Here is a 25,184-nt window from a genome sequence, read left to right as displayed (position 1 = left end):
TAGTCCTAGATTAATCTCTATAAATAGCCATAAGTTCCTTATAGCAATAATATTTTTATGACTTGTATTTTTTTTTCATATTTTTCCTCTGAGATTTCAGTTTTCATTATATCGTGCTCAAGATTCCATATTTCAGTAAATTACAACTAATTACAGGGCTCTGTTCCAGGTTATTAAAAACCAGAGTTTATTAAAAAATCCCGAGTCTCAGGGTGGCACTGCCTTTCATTTCTGTTGTGCCATAAAAACAAATGGAGCTGAGAAGTACATCCTTAGCCTGGTTTTCATTTTCTTGTCTTAAATTTCTTTTGACTATGAACCCCTGAGCACTGCTTTCATTATGCACGTTCATATTTCCTCCTCTCAGATGTTCGTTAATTGTGAAATAAAGTTCTGGTTTGATGGCACTGCTTCCAAGATTTTGTCACTGTTGCTTTTAATAACTGCTGCAAAGTGGGTTGTATAGAATGATAAGAGTTTTACTGATTTAATCCACATCTCTAACAGGTTTGGATATTTTCACTTTCTTGTGTCAGTGGTATTGTCTCCGTTCTCATTTCCACTGGAACCTCTTCTAAGTAAAACTACACGGAATTACTAGCGGTCATACATTGCCCGAGCTCCAGCATAGAACTCAAAATGGACAGAATGCCTGGTAAATAGGCACTCATGTATTTACTGAATATTTTTTATTTCCTTGAGATTTTTGTTCGTGAAGCCTGGCAGCAGTCTTATTACCATTCAAGTTTATTACAGGGAATTCCCTGGCAGTCCAGTGGTTGGGATTCCGCAGTCTCTGTTATACTAGTTCTCTACCCTAATATATTTAAATGTTTCCTCTCTGAACTGGGCCTCAATGTTTGTTTCCAGATTTGGAGCATCCACTGTCTTAACTATTTCTGGTGTAGCACGTACTCTTCTTAGCTTGTACTTATTGGTTGCGTATATTGGTTTTATTATTTTAAGCAACTTTTCCTACTTACTGTAAAATTAATGATTTGTGGATCATTCTACAGCAGATTCTCCTGCACGGTTCAAGTTGTTACAGATGGTGTTGAAGCCACTACTCACATGTTCCGTATGTGAATGATTTTTCACTCTTTTTGCTCACTCAGCACATATATCCTCTCTAGGGAGGATGTGCTGCTAGGCCTGGGGAAGTTACAAAGCTGAACAAGAACAGGGACAGGAATCAAACAAGTGCACAGATGAGCAGATGTCCCTGGCAGGCACAGAGCCAGCTGTAACTCATGGGGCTGAAGGAACCATTTGTGCAATAAACATATTCAGTGCATCCATATTTCCTTATGGGTAAATTAATATTTACGGTTTTGACAATCTGTTTTGGGCTGCACTGGGTCTTCACTGCTGCGTCCAGGTTTTTTCTGATTGCGGCCAGCAGGGTCTACTCTCTAGCTGTGGCGTGTGGGCTCCACAGTTGCGGCTCGCAGGCTCTGAGAAGGCATAGGCTCAGTAGCTGTGGCCCGCGGTCTCAGCTGCCCCCATGTGTGATCTTCCCAGACCAGGGATTGGACCTGTGTCCCCTGCACTGCCAGACGATTCTTCACCACTGGGCCACCAGGGAAGTCCCATAATGAATTGTTTTTTTTTTTTACAATCTGGGTTTTTAGGTAGTTTTCAGTCTTCATAAAATACAGAGCATCATCATAATACCTTCAAACACATTAGCATCAGCAGTGCTTGCTGACCGTGATGAAGTTTGGCCATGAAACCACGTGTAATTTTATTTTAGGGAGTCTGACACCATCGTGTCTTCATTTTAGAGGGTTATTTACTTTATGACTTAATGTTATGATTACTCAAAAGTGCTAAAAGGTAGGGAAAAACCTACCTCAAAGGATATGCTGCTGCTATGTCACTTCAGTCGTGTCCAACTCTGTGCAACCCCATAGACAGCACCCCACCAGGCTCCACCGTCCCTGGGATTCTCCAGGCAAGAACACTGGAGTGGGCTGCCATTTCCTTCTCCAATGCATGAAAGTGAAAAGTGAAAGGGAAGTCGCTCAGGCGTGTCCGACTCTTCGCGACCCCATGGACTGCAGCCCACCAGGCTCCTCCGTCCATGGGATATTCCAGGCAAGAGTACCAGAGTGGGGTGCCATCGTCTTCTCCGATATAAGCATGTAATTAAAAAAAAAATTTTTATTAAGACTTTATACCTTAAGTGTTTCATTTTGGGGTGCTAATGTAAATGGTATTATTTATTCATTCTAATTTGGCTTCCAGTTTTTCCTTTTAAAAACTGGGTTTCTGTGAACATCCTGACACATAATTTCAGTCACGTGCATTTAGGATCATCTCTAGCTAGACAGCTGGAAGGCCTCTCTCAGCCTTCCGTGATGCTGACGTGAAAGCCACGCTGTGATGCTCTCCTTGCAGTGTGGTAGTGGTTTCTTTCTCTCCCTCACTTTATTTTGGTTATTAGCTGGTTTAAAAGGCTGCAGTTCCCTTTTGTTCATTTTCTTGCCCCTAAATACCCAGTCCTCCATTTCTGTACACACTGTGTAGAGAACACTGCCCTGAACATTGAGACAGCTGAGTTGGGCAGTGTCCTCCACTCAAGAGATCAGAGTCTGACTTGAGCAGCAGTTGCCACATGTCTCCATTTGATACCGACAGAAGAGAAAAGAAATACTTATGGCAAAAAAACAAGGAATTGGAAACCAAACACAAGCTCGGCCACCCAGGTGTTCAACATTCCTTTAAAGCCCCCAGCACCCACGGTGGGCAGAGACCAGCATCCCTGCCTTCCCGCCCTGATGCTCCGAGACCAGAGGAGTGCCTCTGGGTCTGCCCCCCACCTCTGTCCAGGGTGGAGCCATCCCTCACCTCTCCTGCTTCCAGAAGGTCTGCCGTCCACTGTGTTCCTGCAGCCCACACCCTGGAAGCTCCCCTGGACAGTGAGAACCCTGTGGCTGAGCACAGGCCCTATGCGCTGACCTGCACCACCGCCACCACCAACTGGGCTGTTTCCTCATCTGCAAAATGGGAGGTCGTTTCAGTTGTGACTGTAGGAAATTGCACTTAGCCAGGGACTGCCCACAATAAGCGCCTATATAGGTAATTATGTAGGCAATTCACCCCCTCAGAAAGGAAGGGGGCTGGGTGGGGTAGGGAAATATCGGAAGAGGTCCTGGGAAGGGAGGGCTAGGAGAGGGAAGCAGATAGCAAGGTGTGGGGCAAGAGGGGGCTAACAGCTACTCTTAGGCCATAGTGGGGTGTGTGTATGTGTGCAAACTGTAAGACCAAGTTAGATTTCAAAACTACCCTGTCTGTAATGCATTGTGGGCTCCTGATGAAAGCAGGGTCTGGGAGAAAGATGGTCCTTCCAGTTGGTCCTTACAGGATAAAGGTGAGAGGAGGCTAGGCCAGGTGGGATGGAGTTAATTACCTGGGGTTCTGAAAGGCAGAGGTGGAGAGCTGGCGGGCAGCAGGACATAGGCAATGCTACAAGGACCAGGGAGGAAGGGAGAGGGGACAGACAGAAGGGGGAAGACGAGTCCCAAGAAGGGAAGGGGTGGGGGGGAGAGGAGTTTCGGGGAGCAGCTGCACTGGGGTGGGAGGTGCGCTGAGAATTCTGGGGAGTGTGGTCAGGGAAACCGTGCTTGTAAGGGCCTGGGAGTGGGGGCGGGAGGATGAAGCCCCAGCTTCCCCAGACCTCCCCTTGTCTGCAGCACCCCCTCCGCCAGGGAGCTGCTGTGTGGTGAGCTGCCGCGTGACCCCAGAAAGCTGTGGAGTCCGTGCCATCTCAATGGCTCTGGCCACGGGACAGGTCCTGGACAACCTCTCGGCACGTCACCCTCAGATGGCCCCCAACCTGTCCCTGTGGTGAGGCCAATGGCCTCTGTGTAGCCCCACAGCTGGCAAAGCGCTGCCCATGGTGCTTGGGAGCCAGTGGACAGTCCTTTCAGTCGGTTATTTCATAGATGCTGCGGGGGTCCTGGCACCTGGGGCTCAAGGGTAAGACACAACTTCTCGGCAAAAGAAGACTATGCCCCAGTTACTCACTCAGAGGTGACGGCACTTATGCTTGGCCGGCTTTCGCTGAATTTTAAAAATTTAACGTGAGGAGTAAAGGCCTCACTATCAGATACCTGGAAGTGACCCCATGATGCAGGACCTCTTGTTAAGAAAGCTGTCTGCTGAGCACAGAGGAGGACAAGGCCATTGACAGAGCTCCCAGGGTGGAGGCACCTGCAGTACCGCCTCTCACGGAAGACGGGTTTCCATGGGGACAACTTCCTCAGAACTTTGATCGAGTATCTGGAAACATCAGCTAGTTGATGGCAGACACAGTACCCCAAGGACACTTACAGAGCCTGTTTATTGCATAACTAGCAGGCACAAATTCCAAAACGATTTTACAACACTTACAGGGTTGAACAATAATTACAGGGATACGAATGTACAATGAACAGGAAAAATAAGTACAGAATCATGGGTGACATGGAGAGAAGACACTGGGATAAAAGGCATTTCATTTTTCCTATGCAGCATTTTCTTCTGGAAAATCAAGGTGACCTTCAACTGGGACAAGGAAAGAAGGAAGACCCTCTGCGTGGGGAGCTCAGGGTGGCTGCAGGGGACAGACTCGAGCTGGGCTCGGCCGGGTTCTGCAGCTGAAATCGCTGGGGGAGTCGGAGGACAGCTCCTGAGTTGTGCGTTTCCAGTTCCCATCAGTGAAATGCTGTGTTTAGTCTTTGGGTCCGAGTCGTTGTTCTTTGGCAAATAAGAACTATTTGTGTTCCGAGGCAGAGGACTTCAGCGGGAGGCGCTCAGGTAGAGCTGCCTCCCGGTCACTTTCCTACCTGTGTCCTCCCAGCTCCTCAGGGCATCTGAGGGGGCGGGGATTTGAGAATCGAGGGGAAGAGGATGACATGACAGAGCTCAGACGTCAGTGTAAGGCCTGGGAACCCATGTGCAAAAGGTGAACGGCTGCTGAGACGAGGTGTGAACGTCCACAGGCCCCGCAGGTCTCAGACCCCAGCCTCAAGGAAACGCGCAGGGGGCTGGAGGAGAAGGGCCCCCCTCAGCCCTGTCGCTGGATGTCACTCCAACTGGGAGCTTCCCTCCCCGAGTGCTGGCACTGTGGGTCTGCAGGGCGAACTCCTGTGGTGTGCTCACAGCTGGGCATGCTTTGCTGGCCCTCATGTTCCTTGACTTTCTCCAGGGGCACGAAATGACACCCCCCACTCCAGGTTCTGAGTGTGCCTGTGAAGATGCTGCTTCACCAACTGCGGCAGCTCATCATCCAGAAGGCTGTCCTCCTGATGGAGGAGGCCGAGGGCGCCGACCCAAGACTGTGCCGGGCCTTGCCCAAGGAGCCCATGTTGGCCGGGAAGAAGAGCAGGTGCTTGCCAGGAAGAGGAGGGACAGCCCATCCATGCAGTGTGCAGAGATGGTTCTCAGACGGTGCCTGAACTGGAGGTAGAAGACCTCCTTCGAGAAGATGCCCCTCAGCATCTGACAAGAGCGTGGCACTTAGGTTTGTGCAGACAAGCCTTGGAGACATGGACCCTTTCCCCATGCTACTCAGCAGAGCAAAAAGCCGGACGTACCCAGCACAGTGACTGAGTAACCAGACACCATCACCGGCCTCCTTCCAACAGCATTCAGTCAGGTTACAGAGATGTTTGTGAATCAAACAGTTCTGTGAAAATACAGGCTTACCGAGCATGTTTTGGGGCAACTGATGATTTTGACTTTTCCATGTGTGTGAACGAGCACTATGGGACAGAACAGATGGGTGAAACAAGGACCAACATGAACTTTAACACAGGGTACGGCAGCCCTGCAAAAGGTAACAAGGCTCAGAGGCTAAACCCAGGGAGGCCAGGGAAGCCAGGCCTCGCGATCCACAGCAGAGCTGGGAGACAGCAGCCTCAAGGTCGCAGCGTGCCCACACGTGTGCTGTGAACACGTTTAGACGAGTCACTGACGTTTACAGATGGAGAGATGGCACAGAAATATCTGATGTCTTCCGACAAGTCAAAAGCTTCGGCAACTCCAGGCCCGTTTTATTTACACGGCAGCCTGAGTGGAGCTGGGCAGCTGCTGTCCCCACTGACATGCCGTGGGCTCCCCGCTGTCCCTGGCACCTGGCTCAATTCATTCATTGTCACTACCGCCTGGCCACGCTGGTTGAGGTCAGGGTCTGAGCCACGCCCACACAAAACAGTGGCCACGAGCAGGAAAGAATACACTTTTAGCTTCCAGAACGACCCAGCTCTTCTTAGAAGGCAACCTCAGGGCATCCCAGACCTTACACCTGCAGGCTTTTGTAGCCTTGGGGTCGCGCACAGTCACCTAGAGCGCTCTGCAGGGACTTCCTGAAATGTGATGTCTGATGCTGAAGTACCAGCGAGGAGGCGCCCAAGGAGAAGCGAATCCCGGTGACTGTACGCATCTTACCTTATCCAAAGTCCTTAAAGGTGGTGAGACGTGTGGGGCTGGTCGTGTGAGAAGGCTTTAAGCGGCTAAAGGAGTGAGGGGAGGAGACCATTTCTCTCGTCACAGTTTACAGCAGTGCTGTCTGAATGGGGTGAGCTTTGGCTCGTGGGACTGGGGGTCCTCCGCCTGTGCGTGACAACGTTGCCAAGGCACACAGGACATGGGGATGAGTGCTTATCGCTATGGAGACTTCAGGGTGACCGTAAAATAGAAACGGACTGAAGACAAGATAGGAAAATCAGCTGAGAGAACACCGAGTGTGGCAGGACAGTAAACAGATCGCTTCATTGTTTCCCCCCAAGAGAGACTATTACGCTAGTTTCAGAAAGTGGCAAAGTCCTTTCTCTACACGCCTGCTTGGAGATACCCCGAACTTAAAGAGGTTCTGCAGTAGAGCTTGGAAAACTTGCCTATTGCACAATGCTTGACAGGGATTAGACAACTCTCTCCAGAGAATGTTTCACTAAGAACCTCACTTATAGTCTTAGCCACAGGCAAGGAGTCTGAAGGGATGGAGAAGGTCTAACAAACTTTAAACAACGAAGCTCTGCTTTCGGGTGTCTATGATCGTTAACTCAACGGTCACGGACAGCACAACAGAATGTCAGAAGGTAAACTGGCAAACAGGCACAAAATAAGGCAAGTGGGTTAAATTAATAGTTGAAAATTTGTTAGAAAACATGCAAAAATAATACTGAGTTTTCTTTTTAAAAAGTTTTAAACTTTCATTAAATGTCTGTGTCTGCAAAAATCGCAAGAGTTCCATGTCTAAAGTGGAAACCGGACTTGGAAAAGAAAACAGAAGGGCCAGCCCTGCCGTTCAATTGTTGTTCTCTTTGGTGGTGATGGTGACCAGCTGCTTGGCGGCCTTGGCGATGTCGTAGGCGCACTGGATGACCTGCTGCGTGACCAGCTGGATGTCCGTAGGCGGGCCCGTGTCCCCCGGGAGGGTCTTCTTGCATTCTGACTGCAGTCGGTAGGCACTGGACGTCAGTAAGCGGAGGGAGGTCCTCACCATGTCGGACTTGGGTTTCTAAACAGAAAAACAGCCGTTCGCTATGGACCGCAAGGCGGACACCTCCGAGAACAGGGACAAGCATTCCTTGGAAGACAGCTCAAACTATTCTGCGGTGAATGGCAGTTGTGTCCTGCATGTTTTTACTGGGGATGTGTGAAAGACCACAAGTTTGGCAACCTACAGCGTAGGAGATTCTGGGGGCTCTGACTCAAAGTTCAGAGTGCACGCAGTGTATTCAGCAGTATGCATTTACTAGTGCTATTCTGAAGCAGTATTTGAAAAAGTATTTACATGGGTGAAATATTCCAGATAAAATTTTTTTTCTATTAATGCTTTGCCTTGCAGCATTTGGCTTATACATTCTTGTCTTATTAAACCCAAACCAATAGCCCTATATGGCTGTTTGCATATTTAAAACTCTCTGTGCTACAAAAAGATGAATGTAATGTAAAGATCATCAAGAAATTTCTTGGAGCTCATTGAAAAGGATCCAAACCAAGTTAGCAGGGAGTGACTTACTTTGGGGAATAACGCTGCCATTTCTGTAACAGCTACATGTATCCTCTCTGAGCAGGGAATATAACTGCAAGAATATTGAAAAGGTTATTCAAAGACAGCAAAAATAATTCAGAGACAGAGAACACTCAGACATGAATACGTTCCCATTTACACTCCCGTAATAAAGGGGCTGAGGCCACAGCCAGCCTGCTGTGGATCCCACACCAACACAAGGCACTTGGGGATAAAGCCGGGGCCCCCATCCTTCAAAGTTGATTCCATCCTGTAAAAACAGCCTCCAGGTATGGATGCAGGCGACGCACATAACAGCCTGGGGGAGCCACAGAAGACTGAGATCACAACATGCGCTGAATGGATTTGTACATCTTAAAAAAATGACAAACTTCCCAGACTGCAGCAAGCACCATATTGCAATCTTTGAAGCCAGAAAGCAGCCCCAGGACACATATTTATATTCTTGAAAGAAACACAATGTAAGCATGTTTTTCTGGTCATTTGCAATACGAGCGGGGCACTTCCGAGTGGGGTGAGATGGGAAGTGGAGCATGGGGCCTGTCAGTGGGAGAGCGCCAGGGGAGGGGTGTACCATGTTATCGAGGACCCTAACAGACCGTACGTGGGAAGGTGGGGAACGTTCTGCTTCATGTAACGACGCAATGAAGGAGCCTGCTGTCCAGGCCGCACTGCTGAGCAGAGGTACTGCACAGCTCTAGCATGTGAGGCAGGAGGGGCATGTGGTAAACAGGATGCCCCAGGGAAGGGGAGATGAACAGTTATATGATTTCCATGGAAGGAGGCTGAGAAATTGTGCAGGTTCCTCTTTCTCCCTGACGCTCCTCCAGCCATCCACCCATGGAGACTAATTCTGCTCCGGTAATCAACACCGCCCACTCCTCTCCTGGTGCGGGGAAATGACACCACTGGGAGAAGTCTGAGCTGTACAGCAAAATGAAAAGGGTGGAAAACGGGGAGGTGAACGTGACATTGCCAGGGACACGGAGACTGCAAGAGACACTGGCCCAGCTTTCTGTGGAAGGGAGCACAGAGGAAGAAGGAGGGGCAGTATGGTGCTCCTGGAACAACTCCTGTTTGTGCAAAGGCATGAAGAGAACTTCTTCATGGAAGCACTAAACTTTGCTGTTGGTTAGTCACTGAGTTGCGTCTGACTCTCTTGCGACCCTATGGACTGTAAGGCCACCAGGCTTCTCCGTCCATGGGATTCACCAGGTAAGAATACTGGAGTGGGCTGCCATTTCCTCCTCCAGGGGATCTTCCCAACCCAGGGATCAAACTCACATCTCCTGGATTCTTTACCACCGGGCTACCTGGGAAGGCCAAATTTAGCTGACCTACTCAAAAAAATGAGGTTTTCTTGCATTTTGATCAAATTCTGCTGCTTTCACAAATTCAGTGGGATGATGTTAAACAATGTGTCTGGAGCAGGCCGGCCACCACCTGAAACTAGGGTCAACTCGCAACTGCTAATAACTTACCCGAGAGGAAAGGGGTGGGTTAGAACAGGGGCCGGGCCCTTCTCTGCAGCTGGAAAGAACTCTGTGGGATGCTGTTCTGCCCAGACTGAGCAGCTTTTTCTTTCAGGAGCAGAGAATGATTTGGGTGATGATTAGACCCACTTTTATTCGTAAACCACTTGCTTCCTAGATGTGCACATGCACACGTGAGGGAGTCGGGTAAGAAATCAGGTTCATTTCAGGAAACCTATGGCACACATTCCTCCCCAGCTAAGCCGAGCAGCCGGGAGAATCTGTTGCCAGTTTTGAGGCAGCTTCTTTCACCTCGAGAATTAGGAATGTCACCACCCCAAAGATGCTGTAATTCTATCTCTAGATGCAGTTTTATTCAGAGCATTTCGTGATACCAAAGATTAAAAATACCATATAAAACAGGTGAGACGCATGGAGACAAGTAGCATGGAAGCATATACACTACCATATGCAAAACAGATAGCCAGCGGAAATTTGCTGTAGGACTCAGGGGACTCAAACGGGGGCTCTGTAACCACCTAGAGGGGTGGTAAAGAGTGGGAGGTGGGAGGAAGGCTCAAGGAGGAGGAGACATATATACATCTAAGGCTAATTCATGTTGATGTATGGCAGAAAGGAAACCGATATTGTAAAGCAATTATCCTTCAATTCAAAATAAATTTTTTAAAAAGAAAAAAGTACCATAGAAAACAAAAAAACCCCAAATTTACACATTTAAGTGTCTTAAGTAAACCTGAAATTTCCGACCTTTTGATGTCAGCATGTTAAACCCAGTCCCGTCTGTAACTAGAGCGGCAGAGTCTCTCCCGGAGCCAGGCAGGATTCTCAAGCCCCCTTACCTGTCATGTTTATTTTCTTGGGCTGCCCTTAGGAGCTCCTGTATGTTTTTGGTGATCTGCTCCGTCTTCCGGATCACGTCTTCGGTGCTGGGGAGGATGGGGCTGGGGGCCGCATGGGGCTCTGCCGTGTCTGGGCCTGAGCTATCACCCTGCCACACCGAGCTCCTCTGCCTTCCTTTCCTGCTTGACCTGTGAGCGTTAAAGAAGTGGTTAAACGTGACAGGTGCTGATGGGTGGCCTCTCTGCTTCTAGACGCCTCGGCGTGTGCATCTGCTGGAGGCACGAGCGGGCTGCTACTGTGGTTTCCTTTATCCTGTCTGGCAGGAGACTTGGGGTAAGGCTCGCTGAGCAGTAGCAGCTACTGCTCACAGGGAGGCTGCTTCATTCTACCAGGAGGCTGAATGGGATGACCCTCATAGGAAGGCTAACGATGGGGAAAGGGAGGGAGCAAACGAATGGGGAGCGTTGTGTGGTTATAAAGTCATTTGAATCAAGACCAATTCTTGGGACAGTGATGCAGGGTATAACCTAACGTTGACTTGAAGTGCAGGACTGACTTTAAGCATAATACAGAGACTCAGAGATGAGTCTAACCTGCTGGTAAAAGGAAAAAGGGCCCCTGGGGCAATCAGGTGAGATGAGAAGAGGTGTGAACTATGAACTCATGTCTCGGTATCTGAGGACCTTAAGGGTCTGAGAACAGAGAAGCAGGTGGAGGTGGTGAAGGGCGTGACCAAGCTGTTAGGGTTCTGGTTAGAGAGCCCAGCCCCGAGGCCTTCTTCCTGCGCGAGTACCCCATGTCATCCAGGCCCCTGTCGTTGGGAGTGTTGTCGTAGTCACTCTCGGGCGTGCTATTCTGCTTCTCCAGCCGGGATGCCTACAAGAGAAAAGGTGGTCCCGTTAGCTGAGACCACCAGGTACTTCCTGGGTGCCCTCCCAGGAACCCTGACCTGTCAGGCCACGTGGCCTTCATGCCCTAGACCTCATCTGGGACAAGGGCCAATGCTTTATTAAAAATTCAGTAACAGGGAATTCCCTGGTGGTTCAGTGGTTAGGACTTGGTGTTTTCACTGCCCAGGGCCTGGGTTTGATCCCTGGTCGGGGAATTATGACCCCACAAGCTATGTTCAAGGCCAAAAAAAAAAGTTTTTTTAATTAAAAAAAATTTTTAGTAACTGATTAACAGTGGATCCAGAAATGTTTTCTTTCCTTCTCTACCCCATCTTCATCTTCACTCCTTAGCTGCTCTGCAACCAGATCCCTGATACAAATTAACAGAGACACGCAAGGCAACACTCACGTTTAGCTAAGAAGTATGGAGTTTAACCATAATATAAAGAGACCCATTTAAGAAGCAAACATGCCATATACCCATAGATTGGATTGTCAGTGCTGGGAGCTGCTTGCAGATTAGCTGGTCTAATACCAGATGGGAAAGGTGAGGTGAGGTGAAGTCGCTCAGACGTGTCTGACTCTTTGCGACCCCGTGGACGGTAGCCCACCTGTAGGCTCCTCTGTCCATGGGATTCTCCAGGCAAGAATACTAGAGTGGGTTGCCATTTCCTTCTCCAGGGGATCTTTCCAACCCAGGGATCAAACCCAGGTCTCCAGCATTGGAGGCAGACGCTTTAACCTCTGAGCCACCAGGGAAGCTGGTCTAATACCAGATGGGAAAAGGAAGGGCCAAAAGAGCCGGGGGTCACCCCCAAGGCCAAAAAGTCAGCCGAAAACCTGGGCCAAAACCTGCAGCCTCCTGTCTCCTGCTGCCCGCGATGCCCCAGCCTGGGGTTCTGAGGCCTGCCACTGCTCTCAATCTGGCTCTCCAAGAACCACCCTTAGAGATGGCTTCTGTGAGCCACAAGAGGAAGCCAGAAATCACTCATTCATTGCCACACGTTGTTTGTGAGCCAAAATGGATCAAGCCGGTGTGACAATTGGTTTCCAAACATTTTCATCCATCTCCCCAAACATCCATCCCTTAAAACATAAAGATACAGTGTAAAATAAAAGGGATGCAGGAACCCTTGAACTGTTTTGAGCAAATGGCAGCACCACTAGGTACAGAGCCTTCAGGGTAGGGTGGGGGAGTACTACATTTAGAGGGGACCACATTCCTTTGAAGGGAACTGTGTTAGTTCTGGAGTATTTAATACAGAGGATTTCCTCTCATTATTTATCCATAGTGCTTGAGAATTTCATTTGAGTAGAAATCAGTGGAAGCCGATTTAAAACCTAGGTTGATTACCAATTGCAAAAGACAAACATGAGCTATTTCTAGTTCTATACCCTGAATTTAATCCAAGTGAATCAAAACATGTGACTAAGGAATTTTATTGCAGCTGTAATAAGAGATAGCTGCAAATTCAGAATTTCTTCTTGTAAATTCAGAGCCCTGTTTTAAACACATGGAGTCCCTGTAGCTTCACTCATAAGAATGGTTCCCTTAGAGTGAGTCAGTTAAGAAAGCCTCCCTCAAGTTTAATTATTTGCTCCTTACTGATCATGCTGCTTGGCCTTCTGAAGGCTCTATGTGAGCAGGCAGGCAGGCAGCCCCTATTCTGCCTCTCTAGAAGCACAATACTATTAGGACTTGGTGTTTTCACTACCCAGGGCCTGCGTTTGTTCCCTGGTTGGAGAATTATGACCTCACAAGCTATGTGCAAGGCCAAAAAAAGTTTTATTAATTAAGAAAAAATTTTTAGTAACTGATAAACAGTGGATCCAGAAATGGTTTCTTTCCTTCTCTACCAGAATACGTGTTGCCTGCTAGCCTCTCTCTGTCCTCTCCCAGGTAGAAAGCTCTTTGTCTGTGTGTACTGAGGTCTTTCATGTCTCCCTCAGATGCTCTATTTGGTTCCAGCCACTTAATGCAAGACACTTGCGATGGGCTTCTAAAGAGTCTGTGCTTTAACCACTTGAGTTCATCTGGCAAGTGATTGAAAGTGTTGGCTGGCAGCTGTACAGACAGTCTGCAGAGCTAAGTTCTGTAAAAACTACAACATTCAAGATCCCTTTGTTTCGACCTCCTACCAGCAAGCAGTGCCTCTGATCTGGCTTCATGAACCAATCAGTGAGTTACTGGCTACTGGCTGTCTAGATGGAAGACCAAAGCAGGCACTATATCCCAGGAAGGGAATAGTGAAACCAGGCTCTTCCAGAGATATCTCAAAAAAGCAAAACAAAAACAAGACATGACAAAATAAAACCAAAAAAAAAAAAAAATTCTTACCTTTCACAGTGCATGTTTGAATAATCTTTAAATTTCTTTTCCTTTAGTTTTTATATATACATACACACAAAGATGAGTGTGTGCTTCCGTGTGTGTACACATATACAGAGCATAAAACGGAATGTGAAATATTTGCATTTAAATAAGTATTCTGAGAAATTTGTCCAGAGTATTTCCAGTGAAAAAGCCAGAAAACAGAATTGAACCCAGAAAAATCCCATCTATTTACAATGGATCTTTTTGCCTTCCTTGATGTAAATTTGACAATTACAAATCAAATGCATCACCCATGATCGAAAGTACCAAGTTTCATTGAAGCATGTTACAAGAGTAATGACTCATCTATCTGATCAAAGTACTCAGGAAATGCTTCTTGAATACAGATAACAATGTACAGCAATAACCACCCAGGAAATCGGTTACTTACATTAAATCCTTCATTGTTGTCAACAAAAGCATATTTTGGGCTTTAAAATTAGTCAGTGTTAATTTTAAGGAAATTATTGTCAACATGCAGAACTCAGGTCTATTAGTTAAAAGCGCTGCTCTCTCAAAGCTGTTAATAGAAAAGTTACCTTATAGTTGGTGCTGGTTCAGTTTATTTAAGAGATTGGTAGATTTCTCTGAATATAGATGTGCCATAAAAACCTAAACTCATTATGAAGCTGTCAGGAGCAACTGGGATCTCCAGTGTAAACGATGTGTATAAAACATTGTCTCAGCAAGCAGTCCTGGCAATAATTCTCAAAACTACCAAAAATTAAAAAAAAAAATTTTCACAGTGGACAAAAAGGTTTACCTGACTCTTAGCAACAAAATTTCAAAAAAGATATCATTTCTATTTAGCTGCCCCGGGATGGAACCTGGGTCTCCTGCATTGCAGGTAGATTCTTTACCACTCAGCCACCAGGAAAGTCCTTAACTGAAATACTGTAGTAAAAACAGTGCAGTTCAACTTCAGAACCGCTCAGAAGATAGCAGCATACATATGTCAAGAGGTTTCTTTTCAATAGATTACCTCAAACGTGCAGAAAAGAGCCCCTGAAGGGCCACAATGAGCTGTGAGACACTGGGAAATCCCTTCTCAGTGGGAAAGAAGCCTCTCCATAGTTCCAGCCAAAAGCGGAGGGAATAGACAAAGGCCTGGTGCAAATCTCCCCTGGTCTGTCAAGGTGGTCCCTCACCCACAGCCTCGCTCCCTCCTCTCATTTTAGGGACACCACCCTTCCAGTAAAAGACGCGAGAGCCAGGACCTGAACACAGGTTTTCAAAGCCTGTGCTCTTTCCCAGCTTGCTGTCATGTACTCTTCATGCATCAAGGCATTTTTTAAACTGACAGTGCCTTTGAGAGTAGGAGTGTCACCTAACTTCCTAGGACTCTTTAACTGACTTTCTGAAAGGCAGGGTGTGGACAAGATGCTTGATAGATACTTGCTGCCTGGCTACTCTAAAGGGAGCTTACCTGAATCATGCGCTGTTACTGAGAATGTAAATTATACACTGGCAAGTTGGACTTGACCAACTAAGAGTGAACAGCTTCGTACTAACAGCTGCCTACACCTCCAATCTAGATGTGGAATGCAGGGACTGCAAAACCTGGGTCTGTCAAGTCAGGGGCTGACATAACACATGTCAAGACGTTAAAAACAAAACAAAACAAAACAAGAAACATGGTGTCTCAGTGTTTCTGTTAGTCCTAATAACACTCTGAACAAAATTGGACAGATTTGCCATATTATGTTTAACCAGCAGCCAGCTAATTTTCTGATTGTTTAAATAGACAGAACGCTCAGAATCAATGTTACAGTGCAAATTGTGGACTGTGTTAAATGTCACATGAGACTGAGCAATGTGGAGTTAGCTGAGAGGGAGGCCCTCTCCTGCAGACATGCGTGCGGGTGTGCGTGCGAGGCCTCATGCAGGACAGAAGGGTGGTTAGTGGAGGAGGGAGGGCCAGGAGGGCCAGGAGAAGCACCAAGCACCCAGGAGCAAGGCCCCTCCTCCAGAGAGCAGACCATTCAGTGTACTTAACCCTTCGGGTGCTCTCGTCCCTCGACCAGGACAGTGTGGAGGGGAAGGAAGGCAGAGACGAAGAGGAGGTCACAAACGCACTCCTCCCGATCTGGAAGGGGAAAAAGAGACACACTCGGGAAAACACAAAACAAACATGAAACCCTGCCACCCACCCTGGCTTTGTCTGGGTTCCCAGTTAAAAGACGCCTAAGGAGCAACTCACTACGTGGGATCAGTGCTGAAACGCCCACGCTAGCCAATGAGATCCCCAGAGATGTTTAATCCCTCAGTGAAATAAATGCCTCTCGGAAATTACTCAGAATCTGTAAGGCTACTTTTCTATGAGGGAAAAGACAATACCTAGCATAATCTGTCAACAGTGCCAATGGTTTCTTTTTTTTTTTTTTTAATAGTCTTAAACAAATATTTGTTTTTTAATCAGGACAGATGATGTGAAATGAAAATCTATACAAATGATTTAAAGTTGGTTTATGTATATCAGATACAGTACAGATATAGAACTTTTAAAATAATAAGACATTTTTACATTTTAAATGTTTTTAAAATCAAAAAGTACACTGTGAAAATGAACAAAGTGGCTTTTCCTAAATTTTGTTCTCAGTTATACAAAAATAAGATTCTTAACTTAGTTCAATGGCATTCCCATTACACCAAATGTGTTGAATCAATTGTTTTAGAATGTTTAGCCCAAACAACTTTAAAAGCTGAAGCAGCAGATTCCCAATTACAAAATAAAAACACTGTAATTTTATCACACTATACCTTGACAAAATTGAATAGGGTATAATTTCCCAGGCCATATTCTTTACTATTCACCCTGAGAACTTTTTTTGGAAATTCCTATAAAAGTGGACTGAAGAACAACTGACATTCCAAAAGGTAAGTATTACTCTCCAAAAAAATAAAATCACGTAGGTTCAAAATGCAGAAAACATTTTGTCAAAACATAGATTTTTAAAATAAATTAATCCAAAAGATAAATAACTTGAAAACCTCACAACACAATACTTATTCCATGGGAAAAACAAGAGTGTTAGCAGCCTGTTACAGAATACCATCTCTGGAACATAAAGCAGGTAAAGTCGATATAGGAGTTTTTACATCTCGTTCTCACGAAATGAAAAAGCAACACTTTCTCCCAACAAGGGAGGAGGAGGAGGCAGCAGCTAAGCCAGCAGACTGACCACAGGTGCAGGGCTGCTGAGGCCCACAGGCTTCCCGACCAGGCCTGCACCCCCAGGCCACAGACGCCACCTGCTCCACTCAGAAGAGTGGAGAAGGCACTCTGAATTCTAAGGGCTCTGGTGCATAAGTGGGCACACACCCGCCTACCTGGAAGAAGACGGTACTTTCTTCCAGTGGTAACCTTTATAAAGTTTTGGTTTTGGATATGGGGAAGGAAGTTCATGACCAAAAAATTTCCAACAGTGGCCTCTCAGGAAATATACTACGGATATGGGGCAGAAAAAGGGGGAGAGGGGGCCGAGCAAGAGCCAGAATCCCCAGAGCTGCTGGGACACCTTCGGCCAGGGGCCCTGAGTGCTTGTGGGAACACCACAAGCACTGGTCGACATGTCAATACAGCAAACACAAGGATGGTTCTCATAGCCCCATTTGGCAAAGCGGAGACTGGGGATCTGCAAGCTGAGAAGAGGGAAGGCAGGAGTCAGGCTGGACAGAGAGTAAAGAGCGGAAGCACTGGTGGTGTTACTTACGTGCGCTGGGAAAGGCTGGAGTCTCGTCCTGCTCTCTTCGGGATGGTTCACTTCTCCCACTGGGAGATAGGGTTTCTGACCTGATCCCGTCTCGTACATGGACATGGGCCTACTGCCCCGGGCAGACGGACGTCGCTTTAAGGAGGAGTGGTTGGAAGTGTCTGTGTATTCAGAACCACTTTGCACCTGATATATATTGGTTGTGGCCTGTTTCCTGAGGTTCGAATTTTCACTCTGGAGTGTTTGAAGCTGAAAGACATGTTTGGCAGTGGGACTGTGTTTTTCTATAGCAAGCAGAAAAAGCAAACACCAAGTAAACGTGTACAACTACCACCTTTAACAATAAGAACAGTAACAGCTTGCTGAGCTGAAAGTCAAAGGCAACCACAAAGACAAACTCTTTCTTCTAGAATGAGTGAAATGCAGTCAACTCACTTAATCAGTTAAGCAAATGAAATCATATCTGACTGTGGAAAAGTTGCAGTTTGGACTTTTTTAAAGCAAGATATCTCACGGCTTAAAGACTGGTCATGGTGGCCCTGAAAATTGTCTGCAGGCAGGCTGTGCCCTGGCTAGTTCTAAGGCTGTTTCAAGCAAGAGCTTGAGATCATTAAGACATCACTTAAATAACCTGCTTTTCAGATGAGCCCTGAGCAATTTAGAAATGCCAAAAATGTCAGCAGACACCATGGAAGCAGCACAAAGATAACTTAGAGTTGCTTTGCAAAGCGAGAAAGACAGTGAAATCCAGTTTACGAAAAAAAAAAAAAAAATCAGATGAGCTATTGCTGCCCAAAAAGCCAACAGGAAAAATTAAGATCAACAAGTTTTTATTATATAATATATTCTTTGAAATTCCAAACAACTGAGTATTTTTTTTTCTTCTTAAAGAGAGGGAACCGGATCGTGGTAAGTTTGCTCTATAAACATATCACGAAGAGAACCGGAGGCCTACTGAACTATCAACATCTTCATCTGAACGCTCCACTGGCGCGCGCCGCCCTCTGGTGATCAGTCATCTTTCAGCCGGGGCCGGAAGACCTGGCCTCGCTCTCCTTTGGCTCTGTCGCCCAGAAATGTGACCGTGGTGGTGTCAGCTTTAAACATGCTAAGCTGCCTGGCACCACCCCGTTTTAGTTAGAGGCTGGCACTTGGAGGCCCTGAACGCTCTTCCCATTGCTCACATGCAGGCTGCTTCATGGTGCTGGATGAATTAAGAGTTACAGGGATCGGCAAGGAATCGGGCTCCTCTTTAGCCATCTGGCATGTTACACACAAGTAACTGAGTCCAGGCTGTACAACGTCCTTCCCCTCTGGTGCTCCTCCATCCTCCAGGGCATTTTATAAGCTGGGTGTGGTGTGAGTTCAGCTGTCTACTCCTTGAGAGAGAGTAAAAATCTGACCAAATTCCCCACCAGGGCCAAGGCTTAAGTCCACAAGCAACTGTGTCTGCACCAGAAGATCATTTTTTCCAATAGCCAACCCATTCAGTGTTAGGAGTTACTTTCAATTTCTATTTTAGAAAGCACCGCTCTGTGACAAATACACCAATAGTGGCTGCTCCTCTTCATTAATTAGCATCTTTTCCAAGCAACTGTTAAATGTGAAAGATCAGACACAAATCATGCTACTTTGTTGACTACTATATTAAAAAACTTTACCTGACTTTGAAATAAAATCAATGTTTCTTCACTGAATAAACAAGTTCCATATACTTTATACCAGTAGTGCCAAACGCCTGTGAAAGTCTGACTTACTGTCTTTGCCACAGAAATACCCTTGTTTTCTATTTTCTTGAAGCGTGACCCCTGAGAAATGAGAGGATGCTTCTACACCTATGCTTCAGGCCATAACTTGTATCTGCAACTCCCTTTCCAAGGATAGAACAGCTGCAAAGTAATAAGCATCTACTGAAAAGTCCTACATTCCAGGAGACAGACAGGCATAAAGTGCCTGTCAAAACTACTTACTAGGGAACCCATGTTCTAAAGTGAAATGGTCGAGGGCCAAAAAGTGAGGAACATGACTGACACATGGCCCTCAGTGAAGGACGGGGGGATCTCGTCAAGTGCTTATCTATGTGGAAACCTCCTAGAGGATTTTAGACAAGGTCTTGAAATCTGAAACTTTATCTTCACACTTTTCACTGTAGAACCTCCAGTCTGGATCTCACCTGAATGTGCGAGATCTCAGCTGGTCTCAACTTTAAAAAGTTTTAGTACTCTGAATTTAGCGAGATGTCCTCGGATAAACCTCAACGATGCTTATCTTAATAAGAACCAGGCTATACTTTTTCTGTTTGGAAGGAGTACAACAGGAAATGAAAAGTTACAGATAATAGTTTCAGAAATCAAGAGCATTTTCTAAGAATCAAGAAGATAATCCATGAATGATGACAAGTAATTCCACTCAACATTTCTTAAAGAAGCTCGAGACATTTGCTTTCAGAGATTCGAGGTTATCTCTGGTGATTTCTACAAGTACTAAAAGGAGCATAACAGAATAAAAACGGTAATGCTTAGCAGACTGATTTGCAGTGGCAAAGTCAGCTTGTTTCAGAAAAAGTCACCCCAAATCCATCTATTAGTTCAACTAATGAGATAAACTATAATTCATTAAACAAAAGAAATTTCAGAGAAGAGAGAAGTGCAAGCCCTGTACATTATGGCAAAAGGGCACTTGGTCTGTCTCATTCGTGGCTGCACACCAGCCTTAGACAGGGCCAGGGTGGCAGAGAACAAATGTCTGATTAAAATCTGATTGATCCTCAGGTATTCTTATCCCTTTCTATTACAGGTGTTGAAGCCATCTATCTCAAAATGTCTCCAAAAAATGATCTAGACTCAAAAAGAATCCCGGACCAAGCCCCAGGTGAGGGTGCACTGCTGTGTCCTTTCCTGACAAGCAGAGGCGCGTGGGCCCCTTAGTTCTTCAGCCTTCCTTCAGGAAGCACCACTGACAAGGGCCCGGCCACAAACAAGGTGTGCCGTGTCCTCTGGTGGTGGTAACGATTCTGAAGCGTTACTCTTCAAGTGATAGCAGGAAGACACAGATACATACTTTGTTTTGTTTCTGGTTAAGGGAAGCATGTGTGTATCTTGTTTTGTAGAGCACTGAATGGTGGGAGCAGTGCCGACAAAGTCTAGGGCAGAAGTCAGAGTTTTTCTACTTCCTCTTCTTAGCATTCTCATAAAGAATGACATACATAATCCTCTCTTCAACATATTCTTTGCTACCATTAGCCACACGCTTTTTAGAGATCAATATGTTCACGTATTTCTGACTCTCTCAAAAGGTGGCAAAAAAGCAAATGCTGAGCAAATGGGATTGTCTCTTACCAGCATACAGTTCTCACTTGTGTGCATGAAAGGTTTTCTTATATTGAGTATCTATTCTGTGATTCTGAGGACATCATAAATGAGTGGTAGGAACTGGCCAACAGTGGAGTGGGACTGTGCGACGGGGCTGCCAGGGCAGGGTGGGTAACAACACATAAGAGTGAGCAGGGACAGCAGCCATGTGTGGCATGAGGGGGCTCTGAAATGCTGGTAGACACACACCCTGTCCCAGGCTTTGGTCTGCTCTGTCTCATGGGGTGATTAGAATGAGCAATAAACAGTAAGAATCACACCCCTGGAGCTGTGTCTAGCTTCCCAGGAAACACAGGACCCTTGCAAGGGTCTCTACAACTGATATGAATACTTACTTAATAGGTTATGATGTTCTCCTACCTGGGCAACTTAAACTGGATTTATATCTAATCAAAGCTACTTCGTTGAAAATATCCATAATTCATACTGCTTCCAAAGAGACAGCTTGGCCCAAAGATTTTCAGGTCTGTTTTTCTTTCCTCTGATCACAAGCATCATGCCTGGGATTCTTCCTTATATACTATGGGGTTAAAGAGCAACCATCCTGGCATTTATTGACATGTTACCTTTTTCTGCATAATTCTCAGCTCGTCACTCAAGTTGTTATTCACCTTCATTAGCTGTTGTATCTTGGCCTCAGAAGCCACTAGAGCGTTTTTGACCTCCAAAAATTCCTGCACAGTGACTGGTCCATCTGATAAATCTGAATCTAGGCTCTAAAAATAAATTGGGGAAAACGTTCACAATCTGAGACGATGATAACATTCAAGACTAACAGCTCAAGAATTTCAAATTCTGACTGTGCCAGCTGGATCGCAAAGTTAATCAAACCAAATCAAGCCTTCTGAGAGGAATACAAAAATAAAACAGAAAGGTAGGGCTCCTACAACAGATGAAAAATTTTCAAGTCAGTATTTTCTGGCGATCAGACAGTGGGGCCGCAAATCTACTCTAACAGTGACTGAACACCTGTCTCATCTGCCTTTCTCTTGTTCATTCATTTTTCTTTCTTGATTCATTATTTCACTCATTCTGACAGATTTTTACTAAGCATCAGGCAGTGTTCTAGGGGCTTAGGTTACATAAGAAAAGAAAATAGAAAAAGATTCCTGCTTCCATGGTGTTTACATCCCAACTGAGTGAGAGAGGGAAAAAAATACTAAATAACTACATAGTATAGGGGAATGTGATAAGTGCTATGGAAAATAAACAGAACAGAGGAGGAGTGAGGGCTGGGGAGCTGAAAGAGAGGTGGAGGTGGGTGCATTTTAACTAGACAGCTGGGTGGGGGGACATGAGCAACAGCCTGCAGGAGGGGAGGTCACTAGTCAGGTGGCTGTCTGGAGGACAGCGCTCCAGCCTGCGGTAGGCCTCAGCTAGAGGGCGTGGGTGTTCGAGGCCCAGAGGAGGGGGAGGCCGGCCAGTGCAGGGACCCTGTCGTGCAGGGTCCAGTCACGACCCGCCTTCACTCGATTGAACTCAGCACTTCCGGGGAGACTGGCGGAGATGTTTCAGATGGGATGGCTGACTCTTGCCATCCCCTCCATGTTCCCTGCATCTGCCGGTGGCACCACTGACCCGCACAGCTGTGTAAGCTGGAAAACTCCGGACACAACTCGGGTAAATCTACCTTCCCACTTCCAATGTCTAACTTGTCCCCAAGCCCTGCCTTTTCTGTCTTCCTGTTTGTCCATTCTCAAGTGTTTGCTGAGCCCCCTGTGGGCCAGGTCAGGGATATTCAGCGGTAGGCAGGCCAGCCAGGCCCCTGCTGCCCTGGCCTCGGGCTCACTCTCTGCGACGATGACTTTTCTTTTCCATCCAGACCCTCCCAGCTGAAGAGGCCCTGAGGTGAGCCTGCGTCAGCTCTTGTTTGGACCTTGTCGGCACCTCCCTGCCTGGGATCCTTTCCTCCGCACCAGAACAGAGGACCCAACAAGGTGGACATGGTCTTCCCCCCACTGCCTAAAAGCTTCCTGGGCTCTGTGCTGCCAGCCAAGGTCTCAGCTCTTCAGTCTGGGGTCACGCCCCTGCACGGTGTGACCCCCGCCCTCTGCCGCAGCTCAGACTCCCTCTCCTTTCAGGCCACCTCTCCACGTGACCAGACGTCCCCCAGGTGCCCGTCTCACCTCCGCTCAGTCTGACCCCTCCCCGCCTCTCCACATGCCCACGTCGCGGGCCTTCTCAGCCTCCCCTGACACTCCCCGTCAGCGACAGGCTGTGTCTGTGGACCGCCTGCTCCCACCCCTCCGCTCCTGTCTGCAATAACGACCCTCGAACCGCGGTTCCCTCTCCTCTTGGTGAGGACGGCCTCACAGAGGAAAGAGACCAGGCCTCATTCAGGAGAGTATTATCCAGAGAAGTTTGGGTGATACCCAACAAAAGTAAACATTTGTTGAGAGAATAAAGCCCACCCGTCCCTCCTCATAGGTTTTATAAAGTTAATACTGCAGCCGGGCTGTGAGTCAGCAACTGACTCAGGGGCAAGGGACCCCCTATTTTAAAACTATTTACCTTGTTGACCTTTGCTTGGGCCAAACTGGTAGAAAACCCAATTTTACCTCCAGAGCACTTTTCCCAGGCCTAGCCCTCGAATGCTTTACAAATCAGGCAAATTTTTAGGAGGAAAGATCTGAAAAAGAACATAAGCTCACTTTCTGTGTGCAAAGCACCACCTTACCTTTTGCCTGTGGGCCTTGCTTGCAGTGGCTTCCGGATCCGTGTCTTCGTCTGACGCCACACTGTCGTAGTCTGGCTGGTCATTGTCCTGACTCTCAACACTGTGCTGATTACTAATTGTTTTCAGTATCAGTTCCACATTGTCTGTCAACAGAAGCAAATAACTTTACTTCAGGCTTGAAAAGAACTTCTTTTTTCCTAAAAGAAAAACGAGCCATTTAAAAGACTGGAAGAAAAATGACAGAAATAGCAAGGTTCTATTCACCCCCAAAAGGGATAAAAGAGCACGTTATCAACTGGACAGAGTCTATTGAAAACTATAGAGAGAGTGAAGCAACCATCTGAGATACCTGCCAAAAATGGACACGAATTAGATGGCTAGGGAAGAGCTGCTCATGTAAGGTGGCAGGTTCCCAAATTTGTAATCATTCAAGGAAACAGTATAGCTCGAAATCATGAAAATAAAGCTGTAACTAAAGTATGATTAACTGCAATTCAGTTACAATTGTAACTCTTTTACAGGAGTTAACATCAAGTCAAAACAGAAAGAAAACTGCTAAAGTAAGCCTAGAAACTAGGAGACCATTGAATAGGCATGTTGGCCTTTCCTTAACTGAACGCCAGGGAGAAAGAGAGAGCAAGAAAATGACCCACTGGATACAGACCATGCAGACCAAGAGCATATGGTTACTGGGAAGTAGCGATGGTTCTATCAGCTCTGACACATTATGAATGAAAGATTTCGCAAATTATCCAAGTCTCTCATCTCTCTTTCAGGCAACTCAAGCAAACCTCGAATTTCCAACACTGTTTATGGACATTTTGAAGGATAATATCTGGGTGATAAATTATGTTTACTCAAAAGGAATTTCAGTTTTCAAAATGAATATGTAATATATACATACCATCAGATTACAGAAGTAGTAAGGACTCAATATAGAAAAATTGAAACTAATGATAAGAGTTGTCATTCATAGCTATTGATACATGTCATTCTATTTTCTGCCAGTCTTTTTCCCAAGCATATACAAATACAGACAGGAAATTTTACTATTTGTAGCAGTCACGGTCTATAAAGTTGCTGTGAAGAACAAATCAGCAAATACTGAACCACTGTTCTGAGTGGAAATACAGCTAGGTTCCTGCAAACATCTGGTCACATTTTTGTCAACTGATAAATACATAACCTTGTTTCACATGCGTTTCTGTTTAAAGACATCTTGAATATATATCATTGATCCATCAACATTGAACTCATGGTTAACAGCACTGTAACTCAGGCCTGAAGAAAGCTAATCTAACACATGTATTTTCTGTAAGGCATGTCACTGCCTTCGTGTGCTCAGGAATGCTATACAGCTCTTCAGCACTGTACTTGGGGACCACTTTAAACAGTGAAATTATCAAAAAATGTGATAAAATGTGGCACTAAATAAATATCAAAAAGGCTACTTGCTTACAGTGTAAGAGCTGAAATAAAAGGAGGAGCATGGCCTTGCTCAGTCTCACATGGGAACATGTGTTTTGGGTGACTCAAATTTTTTACCACACTGTACAGATCCACAAATTACCATCAAAGTGCTGTAAGATTTTAAGGTAATAATTTTTAATTTATTTATCTTTTTGCTGCCCCATGAAACTTGCAGAAATCTTAGTTCCCCAACCAAGGATTGAACCTGCTCCCTTGGCAGTTAAAGCCCAGAGTTCTTACCACTGGGCTGCCAGGGAATTCTCAAGGTAATAAATAAATTTTAATGAATAGGTGAACTGGCAAATATGAGATCTGGGAGTAATGGGGATAAATAAA

At 46.2% G+C, this 25,184-nt stretch overlaps 1 protein-coding gene across 6 annotated transcripts in view; it reads right to left on the bottom strand.

Annotated features, from left to right (window-relative positions):
- Positions 1-4,332: 4,332 nt before the first annotated feature.
- Positions 4,333-25,184, bottom strand: part of GIT2 (GIT ArfGAP 2) — a 41,298-nt gene continuing 20,446 nt past the window's right edge. For 3 of the 6 annotated variants that reach the window (XM_052654436.1, XM_052654437.1, XM_052654441.1), the window contains 8 exons: positions 23,379-23,521; positions 21,268-21,417; positions 17,331-17,579; positions 15,614-15,703; positions 11,147-11,229; positions 10,353-10,541; positions 8,009-8,072; positions 4,333-7,504 (listed from right to left, as the gene is read on the bottom strand). In XM_052654436.1, the coding sequence (XP_052510396.1) occupies positions 7,292-7,504; positions 8,009-8,072; positions 10,353-10,541; positions 11,147-11,229; positions 15,614-15,703; positions 17,331-17,579; positions 21,268-21,417; positions 23,379-23,521 (1,181 nt within the window). In that variant the 3' untranslated portion in view covers positions 4,333-7,291. The remainder of the gene's footprint in view (positions 7,505-8,008; positions 8,073-10,352; positions 10,542-11,146; positions 11,230-15,613; positions 15,704-17,330; positions 17,580-21,267; positions 21,418-23,378; positions 23,522-25,184) is intronic. The other 3 variants (XM_052654439.1, XM_052654440.1, XM_052654438.1) reach the window with 2 other exon arrangements.

This window comes from Budorcas taxicolor, chromosome 17, assembly GCF_023091745.1.
Source record: "Budorcas taxicolor isolate Tak-1 chromosome 17, Takin1.1, whole genome shotgun sequence".
Lineage (NCBI taxonomy): Eukaryota > Metazoa > Chordata > Mammalia > Artiodactyla > Bovidae > Budorcas > Budorcas taxicolor.
This window is presented reverse-complemented; position numbering and strand designations above follow the sequence as displayed.